At 34.5% G+C, this 10,784-nt stretch overlaps 1 protein-coding gene across 4 annotated transcripts in view; it reads left to right on the forward strand.

The window, feature by feature from the left end:
* Positions 1 to 10,134, forward strand: part of ATRX (ATRX chromatin remodeler) — a 284,375-nt gene extending 274,241 nt beyond the window's left edge. For all 4 annotated transcript variants that reach the window (XM_070366289.1, XM_070366286.1, XM_070366287.1 and 1 more), the window contains 5 exons: positions 3,622 to 3,771; positions 4,620 to 4,745; positions 5,511 to 5,606; positions 6,114 to 6,242; positions 7,292 to 10,134. In XM_070366289.1, the coding sequence (XP_070222390.1) occupies positions 3,622 to 3,771; positions 4,620 to 4,745; positions 5,511 to 5,606; positions 6,114 to 6,242; positions 7,292 to 7,570 (780 nt within the window). In that variant the 3' untranslated portion in view covers positions 7,571 to 10,134. The remainder of the gene's footprint in view (positions 1 to 3,621; positions 3,772 to 4,619; positions 4,746 to 5,510; positions 5,607 to 6,113; positions 6,243 to 7,291) is intronic.
* The last annotated feature ends 650 nt before the right edge of the window (positions 10,135 to 10,784 follow it).

Raw genomic sequence — 10,784 nt, forward strand, 5'->3', positions numbered from 1 at the left:
TTTATTAAAAAATTAACACATTTGTTTTTAAAAACTTCAAAAAGAACAGAAGTGTTAAAAGTGGAAAAAAATAGACCTACTTAAGTTTCTCCTTCCTCTGCAATCCTTTAGGGAATTCTTCTTTTTTAAAGAGAATAGATCTGGGAAATGGAGGAACCATGCCTCAAGAAAACGGTCATTCTTTACAGTGTGGTAGAATGATCACTGGATAGGAGTCAGGAAATTTATCTTCTAATCCCAGCTAGTCTGTAGCTCTGTGATTGGGGAAAAAGTTACTTTGCCTCTCTGAACATTATTTTCTACCAATTTCAAGATGATAAGTTTGGACTTTGAAAATCAGGATACAGACACTTTTTTAAAAGGATATATATGAGCGTTGTTTGTGTGTATGTGTGTGCATGCATTTCTGCAAAGGCTTTTTCTCTAATTATAAAAAGTAGTTAATATATGAATCATGACATTTATAATTGAGAAATAAATGCTATACTTAATTGACATAGTGTTACTTTCCAGAGAATTGGGTATTTCATTTATTCCTGCTATTCTTATATCATCCTGTTACACATGTAACTGTAGAGCATTTCATCCATGTTTAACTCACAGTCATAACTAGATTAAGTTATTATCCACTGTTATAGAGAGAAGCGTACAGCTGAAAAATAAATTCAGTTTCTGCTGCTCTTTCCCTTAGGTTACTGTCTTAGAGAAATGAAGTGATTTTTGACTACAGTTCTTTTAAGAACATCACTTATTGTCAAACAGAAGTGAAATTGGGATTATCCATAGAACATTTCTATCTTGTAATTTATTTGGTATTTTGTGAACAGCTGACTTTCCTAATTATATTTGGCATGGTCACTTGCTAAAAATATTAGTCAGTGTTATCTGGTTTTATTACATACCTCTCTTCTGAGTCATGCATGGGGTGGGGTGGGGTAACCATGGGAGACACACATCTAAGGAAGCATTATCTTTTAACAAAATTTAATTCAGATTGCCCTATCTCTCTGCCTGCCTGGTTAGTAACTTTGAACTTTGGAGATCTATCTAGTTGTGATAAACATGTTCTGTATGCCATAGGCCAGAGAAAGTCAGCTTTGATGGCAGATTTCTATACTGGTGCAGAAGAGAAATGTTTAGTTAACGTTTTAAAATAAGTAAACCAAAAAATAAAGAACTAAATTTATTAGCATATATGCATTCCACCAGAAGACTTTCTTTCTTGAACCTTATATGGTCTTTTAATGTTTTCAACCAAAGAAATAGCACATGCATTCAAAATTAATTATAAAATCTTAATTACAGATATATCCATTTAAAAAAATCATTTTCTTTCATGAAATTACGAAATGATTCTTTCAAGTGTTTATTGATGTGGCAAGATAAAAAGTTTGTTAACATAATACCAGGTATCAAAATGGTTGGAATTGGTGTCAGCATTTGCTTTTGTACAGAAAAAAAAAAAAAAAAAAAACAACTTAGGGCCTCATGAGTTGAATTTTTCATCTTGAGTTACATAACAAACATTTGAGCTCCTATCCTGTGCTGAATTGTATACTGTAGATATGGTTGAAGATGTAAAGACAAAATTCTTTGTAAGTGTGGGCTTTGTCTATGCTAAAACTTAGGCATTAAGCATTATTTAATATAGATTAAATTTAATGTGCTATATGCTTCCCTGTACCTTCCTTTGACCAGTAATTATTTACATTCCTTCATTAAATTCACTCAGTTTAGAAAGTGTGTTCTAAGGAATCTTGCTATTAGAAGCTATAGAAAGTCCTTTTGTAAAGTGAATTAATTTGCCTTCTATATATCCAGGTTTTCATCTTTAATTTCTTAATACACAGCTTGTGAATATTTTAAATTTTTTGTTAGCAAATGACATATCCATGGTTCACTTTAACAGAGCAGGAGTTTGGGGTTCTTACTGAGTATATAAGTGATTCCAAGTTTTAAGCTTTTAGTTTTTTCACCTTAAAAGACTGACATAAGACATCATGACTTTAAAAAAAAGACACTTTGATAATAAAATGATAAATAATGTATATCAATTTAAATTTGATCCTAGGTCCTTATAGTGTAATTTATATTTGAGTTTCTTACAGTTGAAATAGAAGGACTGTATGTTCCAGTTGTGCAGATGACACCACCCTTGTGGCAGAAAGTGAAGAGGAACTAAAAAGCCTCTTGATGAAAGTGAAAGTGGAGAGTGAAAAAGTTGGCTTAAAGCTCAATATTCAGAAAACGAAGATCATGGCATCTGGTCCCATCACTTCATGGCAAATAGATGGGGAAACAGTGGAAACTGTGGCAGACTTTATTTTTGGGGGCTCCAAAATCACTGCAGATGGTGACTGCAGCCATGAAATTAAAAAACGCTTACTCCTTGAAAGAAAAGTTATGACTAACCTAGATAGCATATTAAAAAGTAGACACATTACTTTGCCAACAAAGGTCCATCTAGTCAAGGCTGTGGTTTTTCCAGTGGTCATGTATGGATGTGAGAGTTGGACTGTGAAGAAAACTGAGTGCCAAATAATTCATGCTTTTGAACTGTGGTGTTGGAGAAGACTCTTGAGAGTCCCTTGGACTGCAAGGAGATCCAACCAGTCTATTCTGAAGGAGATTGGCCCTGGGTGTTCTTTGGAAGGACTGATGTTGAAGCTGAAACTCCAGTACTTTGGCCACCTCATGCGAAGAGTTGATTGATTGGAAAAGACTCTTATGCTGGGAGGGATTGGGGACAGGAGGAGAAGGGGACGACAGAGGATGAGATGGCTGGATGGCATCACTGACTCGATGGACGTGAGTCTGAGTGAACTCTGGGAGTTGGTGATGGACAGGGAGGCCTGGCGTGCTGCAATTCATGTGGTCGCAGAGTCGGACATGCCTGAGTGACTGAACTGAACTGAACTGATGTTCCAGTTAAACTGTTCTGTAGCTATTTTGATTAATTTAGATTTGGATTTTGTTAGTATAGTGGTTGGTAGGTAGAGAGATTATGAAAATAAAGTTGTTAAGGGACTTCCCTGATGGTTCAGTGACTAAGACTCTGGTGCTCCCAGTGCAGGGGGCTCAGGTTCAATCCCTTGTCTGGAAACTGGATCCCACATGCTGCAACTTAGAGTTCTCATGCTGCAGCTATAAAGATGCCACATGCTACAGCGAAGATCAAAGATCCTGCATGCCGCAACTAAGAGACCTGGTGCAGCAAAATAAATAAATAACAGGTGTTAAATATTTATGAACAGGAATAGCCATGATTTTTAGCAAAAGCATCTATGAATTTAGCAGACTTACGTTAGCCTTTTTTTTATCAACTTTGAAAAAAGCACAAAACAAAATGCATAGGAAAAAATTAGAAAAATGTTGGAATAAGAAAGCTTGAAAGATGAAAAGTAGTCATTAAAAAATTGAACCCCTAAAACATGCTGTATAAATATGACATTCTTACATAAGAGGCTGGTATTGCATGTATTGTGAATGTTTTCTAGGTAATTTATCATATATATCAGAAATATGTATAGTAGCGAGTTTCTAGACTAACAGTAGGTCAAAGAACTATGGAGATATGATCCAGAGGGAGAAAATAACTATTATTTCAACCTTTCTAAACAGGACACCATACTTGCAGAACTTCTTCAAATACATAAAGAACACATTGTAGGATATCATGAACATGATTCTCTTTTGGACCACAAAGAAGAAGAAGAGTTGACTGAAGAAGAAAGAAAAGCAGCTTGGGCTGAATATGAAGCAGAGAAGAAGGTAGTTCATCTGAAATGCTTTTTGTTGTTGTTTTTGTTGTTAGTCATTTAAAAGAACAGTGGAGGAAGAAAAGGGTCACATTTGGAAAAAGTAATAATATAGTGAATCTTCAGGAACAGAGTCCCCCAAGTTTGGGTGTCTGTCTATGGGCTTTGGCTACCTTTGGTGGTAGACTCGAAGGAGAGGAGAGAAGAAAATGTTTCCCTTTAAAGAGTAGTAACCTCATTTCTGATTAGCACTTGCTAAACTGAGAGATTAGTGGGAAGCTGTATATTTAGCATCACTTAACTTCCATCAACACCCTTACTGTAGTAACAGACATACAGGAACTTGAGTTTGGAGGTAGGGGTAAATGTTGCTTTAGCTTGTGTACCAAACTCAAAGTTTGACCGATTATCAGAACACAAAAATACTCCATTATTGGACATTAATGTCAATCTACAGCAGCAACTTTATTTAAAATAGTTCCACCTCTGTTTTAAATACCACCTCACTTGAGCAAAAATGTGCCTGAGCATGGGAAACCTTATCCTAATACCCGAATCCATTTTAAACTCCTAATTCATTGTACTAAACTTCTTTAACATTGTGATTTTAGGAGTCTCATCAGAATTCTCTGAGTTGCCCCATACTGTGCAAATTATCAGAAAAGACTACACCTTTAGGGGTTAAAGCTTTCTGTGTAATAAGATCTTGGTTTCAGATGAAAAGGGTGTTTTATTTGTGTGTGAAAGAGTGTTAATAATTTCCTAGATCTGAGAATGTGGGTTTTTTTCTCAACCAGTAGGTGATGTAGAATTTCAAGTTTTAAATCACAATGTGGAAAGTGCATAATTTTTTGTTTGTAGGGACTGACCATGCGTTTCAACATACCAACTGGGACCAATTTACCCCCTGTCAGTTTTAACTCTCAAACTCCTTATATTCCTTTCAATTTGGGAGCCCTATCAGCAATGAGTAATCAACAGCTGGAGGTAAGTTGTGAAGTACGAAAGTATTTTGCCTTGAATTAAAGGCAATTTCAAATGCCTTGTTGTTGAGAGTTTCCTATGCAGGAATATCACATTCCCCAAAAGATTACCTCTGAATAGACCAAGAAATTTTTCTTTTGTTTGTTGACCTTTTTGAACCAGCGTAGTTATAATAAAATGTGGTTTGTTCAGAGCACAAAGAAATCAGGCCTTGAATTAATATAGTTTGAATTATTTTAATTAAGAAACAATAGGGTAGCTGACTGGCTAGAGAAATAGCACTTTCTTCAGTTATAAAATATTTTGAATAAGCAAATTACTTAATGTTTGAAAGTGGGATAAATACACACATTGATCTACATTCTAAAGCAGTGAAGATGCTACTTTAAGTGTATGATAATGTACAGTATTATGAAATAATTTAAAAATAGGATCAATGATGAGTTAAATAAGAAAGACTAGGTTTTAATATACCAGTAATTAAATAATGTAATTGAATATGTGATTTTCTTTTTAAAACGTGCTTATGGAGTCATTTAAATTATTAAATTATTGGTACAATAGAACCCAATTTTTATCTTCCTAACAAGACCCTCACTGATGAGTTTTACTCCATTTTATTGATGCTGAATTTTGCTGTACTTTTCAATTACTTAAAGATTTTTAAGGCCACATGTTGTAAATTGGCAAGAGAAAGGCTCCCTATACTTTTAAAACTAAGCTGTCTTTTTATGTGCCCTGATAAAGTTATTTCTTGCATTCTTCTAGGACCTCATTAATCAAGGAAGAGAAAAAGTTGTGGAAGCAACAAACAGTGTGACAGCAGTGAGGATTCAGCCTCTTGAAGATATAATTTCAGCTGTAGTAAGTTAATTGGCAGTTGTCTTATACCAACTTGCAATTCTTATTCCCACCATTCATTCTGATTTTTGTTTTTTGCTTCACTACTTCTGTGGGGGAAAGACCGTAATTCTTATAACTTGATTTACAACAGTAAAATACTAGTGAACTGTATAATAGTGCCAAGCTATATATCTCAGTTTTATCAAGATGTTGGTACAAAAGAGAAATGTACAATTGAAGAATTGGGAAATCAGTTAATCATGGAAATGTATGTGTTGTTTATATAAACATATTTTAATTACCAGTTGCATGAGTTAAATCCAAATAGTTTTTCTCTAGGCATAGCTAACCCTTGTACAACAGTGGACAGTTTAGTACCTTGCTTTTACATCATTGTCTTCTTTAGAAAAGATTAAAGGAAAAGGGGGAAAGAAAACTTTAAAAATCCTGAATATCTTTAAGGACCATAAATATTTTATTTTCTTCAATTCTACTGCAATAAGGAATAAATAGAAATTTTTCTTCCAGTGGAAGGAAAACATGAATCTCTCAGAGGCCCAGGTACAGGCATTAGCATTAAGTAGACAAGCCAGCCAGGAGCTTGATGTCAAACGAAGAGAGGCAATCTACAATGACGTGTTGACAAAACAACAGATGGTAAGAATTCAGAGTATCTCTAGGTTATGTTTAATTTTCTTGAATTTATAATAACGAGTTTGTGTGACATCTGTGTTGATATCTGTTCCCACATGTGGTTGGATGGATGGTCATTGGTTATTCCCAGAAGAAATTTTATTCATAAACCTAGTAATGTCAAATAAAGGTAATATCTTTTGTTGCAAAGGAGCAACAGCTTCCCAAATGAATCTCCTTGAAGTTTACATAGCATCTCTTCCATATAATTTCACTTTTGTATATTCTGGACATCTAGAAAGGAATTTTTGCCAGACTTTTCTTACCACATTTACTATTTTTAAACAACTTCCACAAATAAGTATACTTTTTAATATATTTAATTTGAGATAACAAGTGGAGCTATAAATGATACATGACACAGGTTCCTACTAAATTATGTAATTCTTTATAAGGCTAACATATTCCAGAATCCATGATTATCTTTGTTAGCATGGTTGTTTGGCAGCCATCTACCTTGCACTGGGAAATTTCAGCTCTTGACACCAGGGAATCAATTTCTGTGGCATGAATTTTACTTAGAAAGCACTGTAGAATTATGTGGTTTTAAATTATCTTAGGAAATCTGAGAATCTACATTCTAGGTAGGCAGGTAGGAATTACTCCCACTGCAAGTGCCTTTTCCCTTTGGTGTTTGTCACTAAAAGTGTTTATTTGTCTGTCATCATGTGAAATATTCAAAAGAAGGACAAAGAAAGAGACTTGACAAAAAACTGCTGTAACTAATACTTGAGACTAATCACAGTGCAGGACAGGTTACTATAGCAACCAATTTAAATGCTGCTTGCACTACAATAGTCAAGTCATTAAGAGAATTTAGCCCTAAATGGTGTTACTAACTAGTTTCTACAGTAATGGTCCTGTGAATGCCATCAAATTAGTAATGGTGATAACAATAATATGTTTTTCTTTTGGTATGCTACCCCCTTAACAAATTGATTTTAACTCAAAATTTGATACTGCCTCTTTGAGACAGGTCATGCACTTGTAACAGCTCTCTTTTCTCTCCTTAGTTAATCAGCTGTGTTCAGCGAATACTTATGAACCGAAGGCTCCAGCAACAGTACAATCAGCAGCAGCAGCAGCAAATGACTTATCAACAAGCAACACTGGGTCACCTCATGATGCCAAAGCCTCCAAATTTAATCATGAATCCTTCTAACTACCAGCAGATTGATATGAGAGGAATGTATCAGTCGGTGGCTGGTGGTATGCAGCCACCACCATTACAACGTGCGCCACCCCCAATGAGAAGCAAAAATCCAGGACCTTCCCCAGGGAAATCAATGTGATTTTGCACTAAAAGCTTAAAAGATTGTTAAAATCATAGAAAGATCTTTTATTTTTTTAGGAATCAATGACTTAACAGAACTCAACTGTATAAATAGTTTGGTCCCCTTAAATGCCAATCTTCCATATTAGTTTTAAATTTTTTTTAATAGGGCATACCATTTCTTCCTGACATTTGTCAGTGATGTTGCCTAGAATCTTCTTACACACATTGAGTACAGAAGATCTTTCAAATTGTTTTCAGTGAAAACAAGTCCTTCCATAACAGTAACAACTCCACAGGTTTCCTCTCTAAATTTTTATGCCTGCTTTTAGTGACCATAAAATTGTCATAAATTAATGAATTTATGAAAGAATACTGATTTATATATTCATTCTTTACATATAAAGACACACAGCTGAGTTCTTAGAGTTGATTCCTCAAGTTATGGAATACTTTTGTACTTATCCATTTCTTGACTAAAGTGATTGAAATGGTTTTAATGTTCTTTTGACTGAAGTCTGAAACTGGGCTCCTGCTATATCATCTCTGTGACTGAAAGTTAGAAATTAAGGGTTGGTTATCTTTGACACAGAATTGTGTGCAATATTGTTAAATACTACTGCTCTAAAACTTGGAGGAGTCTTACAGTTATCTTAGCATTGTATAAACAGCCTTAAGTATAGCCTAAGAAGAGAATTCTTTTTCTTCTTTAGTCTTTTTCTGCCATTTTTATTTTCAGTTATATGTGCTGAAATAATTACTGGTAAAATTTCAGGGTCGTGGATTATCTTCCACACTTGAATTTTCTCTCTCCTGGCACTAATATAAGGCACATCTCTTAACTGCTTGGTGCCAGTGCTAGTGCTTCATCCTGTTGCTGGCAGTGGGATGTGGACTAACAAAATCAAGTTCTAGCATTTTAGGAGGTTAAGGATGACGTTGTGGTTGTTAGCTTCACACCCTGTTTTATAAACACCATCAAAATGGCAGAACCATTGCTGACTTTAAGTTCACATGGGGAATGTGCTTTAAAACAATTCCCAGTACTGTCAGTATTGTGAAGTAATTCCTCCTAAAGATAAGGATCACTGGCTTCTATGCTCTTCCTCTTCTTTTCTCTCATCAGTATGTTGTTTTTCCCCAACTGTATTTTCTTACATAAATTCTGTTTTAAAGTTCAATTTTTTTTTTAGTTTAGATCTATGAGGCAATTTTCTAATCAAAATTCATCTAATGCCCTTTTATGAGGTTTTACATTGTCGTTTTTCTTAATCCAGGCTTGTAAAAATGACCTGTATGCTTATTCATGTACAATTTGGTTGCTTGAGTTTCTTAAAGAAAAAGATTGTTAGACTATGAGAGTCAACTCAACATGGCGAAACCATTTTTGAGATGGCGATGTAACATGTAGTGGAAATAGCTAACAAATTCCAAAAAAAAAAAAAAAAAAAAAGCTGGGTGGAGGATTTGCTCTAGGTATCACTGAGTTAGAATGAGTTTAACATTAGCTAAAACTGTTTTGAGTTGTTTGGACGATTAAGAGATGTCCACTTTTATCTTGAAAGAACTAGTGGTAGAACATTCAAGAGTACTAAGTTTGTCATATAGAATTTTGAGGTTTGGTGGATCCACCCTCCACGTTCCCATATTTGGATATTATGCCAGCCATATAATCAAATTTATTTCACTAGGGGGATGTGTTTTTACTTTAGAAGAAATGAAAAAGACAAGATTTGTGAAATAAATATTTGAAGACAGTATACTCTGGCCAGCTGTTATCAGTTGGTATTTCTACAAGTCCAGAATACTTTAAACCTGATTTACTCAACCTGGGAACTTTCACCATGGTCTGATTACTTGCTCAAAGACATAGATGTCAAAATTTTAGGCAACCTTCTAAACCTTTTTCATAATGAATGAAACTATGACTTAAAGAATAATACATGGAAAGGTTAATTGGAAATAGTTTGGGATAAAACTTGGATCAGTTTGCATACAATCTTCACTTGACATTTTAGCTACATAATATGTACTTTGAGTATAACATCAAGCTTTAACAAATATTTAAATATAAAATCATGTCAATAAGATACTAAAAGGCTCATTTTTATATTTGTTTTAGATGTTTTAAATAGTTGCAATGGCTTAAAAAATGATTTAAAATGTTGCTTGTAATACAGTTTTGCCTGCTAAATTCTCCACATTTTGTAACCTGTTTTATTTCTTCGGGTGTAAAGCGTTTTTGCTTAGTATTGTGATATTGTATATGTTTTGTCCCAGTTGTATAGTAATGTTTCAGTCCATCATCCAGCTTTGGCTGCTGAAATCATACAGCTGTGAAGACTTGCCTTTGTTTCTGTTAGACTGCTTTTCAGTTCCGTATTGAGTATCTTAAGTACTGTAGAAAAGATGTCACTTCTTCCTTTAAGGCTGTTTTGTAATATACATAAGGACTGGAATTGTGTTTTTAAAGAAAAGCATTCAAGTATGACAATAATACTATCTGTGTTTTCACCATTCAAAGTGCTGTTTAGTAGTTGAAACTTAAACTATTTAATGTCATTTAATAAAGTGACCAAAATGTGTTGTGCTCTTTATTGCATTTTCACAGCTTTGAAAATCTGTGCACATAATGTTTCATAGAAAATGTATAGCTTTTTATGTGCTATTTAATGGTGGTTCTTTTGCACATTTAGTTATTTAATATTGGGAGGTCAAGGAGTTTGGTTTTTGAATCTGTTCTATACTAAATTCTGTAAAAGGAGATCTCAAACCTCAAAAATAATTTACATACCAGGAAGCCTGTGTGTGTTTGTTAGTTTTGGTTGTCTGTGTGTAATCCAGCACCATTTCCTGCTTCCCAACAGCTGTGTCACTCATTTAAGTCAAGCAGACCTACCACTCCACAGTTGATACGAAAGCTGCTTACCATCCTGAAGCACTAGCAGGTTGATGGAAATTATCACCTGGCCTCCAAAGAAGCTGAATATTTTGCAGTCTTCCCTTAGCTATGCCCATTCTCCCTCTAATATCATAAAACCAGATACATATTTCTGTACCCTAAACAAAACTTTCAGAAGAGTTAAATATCCCAGTAAAAATTTTCCTTTGAGGGTGGCATGTTGTGCGATGTTTTAACAGTAAAATAGGTCATCCTTTTACATGTTTATTTCACTAACAACTACATTCAGGTTATTCCCCACCATGTTTCACCAGACTTAGTCTCAAGTGAC

This window comes from Bos mutus, chromosome X, assembly GCF_027580195.1.
Source record: "Bos mutus isolate GX-2022 chromosome X, NWIPB_WYAK_1.1, whole genome shotgun sequence".
In the NCBI taxonomy this organism is placed as follows: Eukaryota; Metazoa; Chordata; class Mammalia; order Artiodactyla; family Bovidae; genus Bos; species Bos mutus.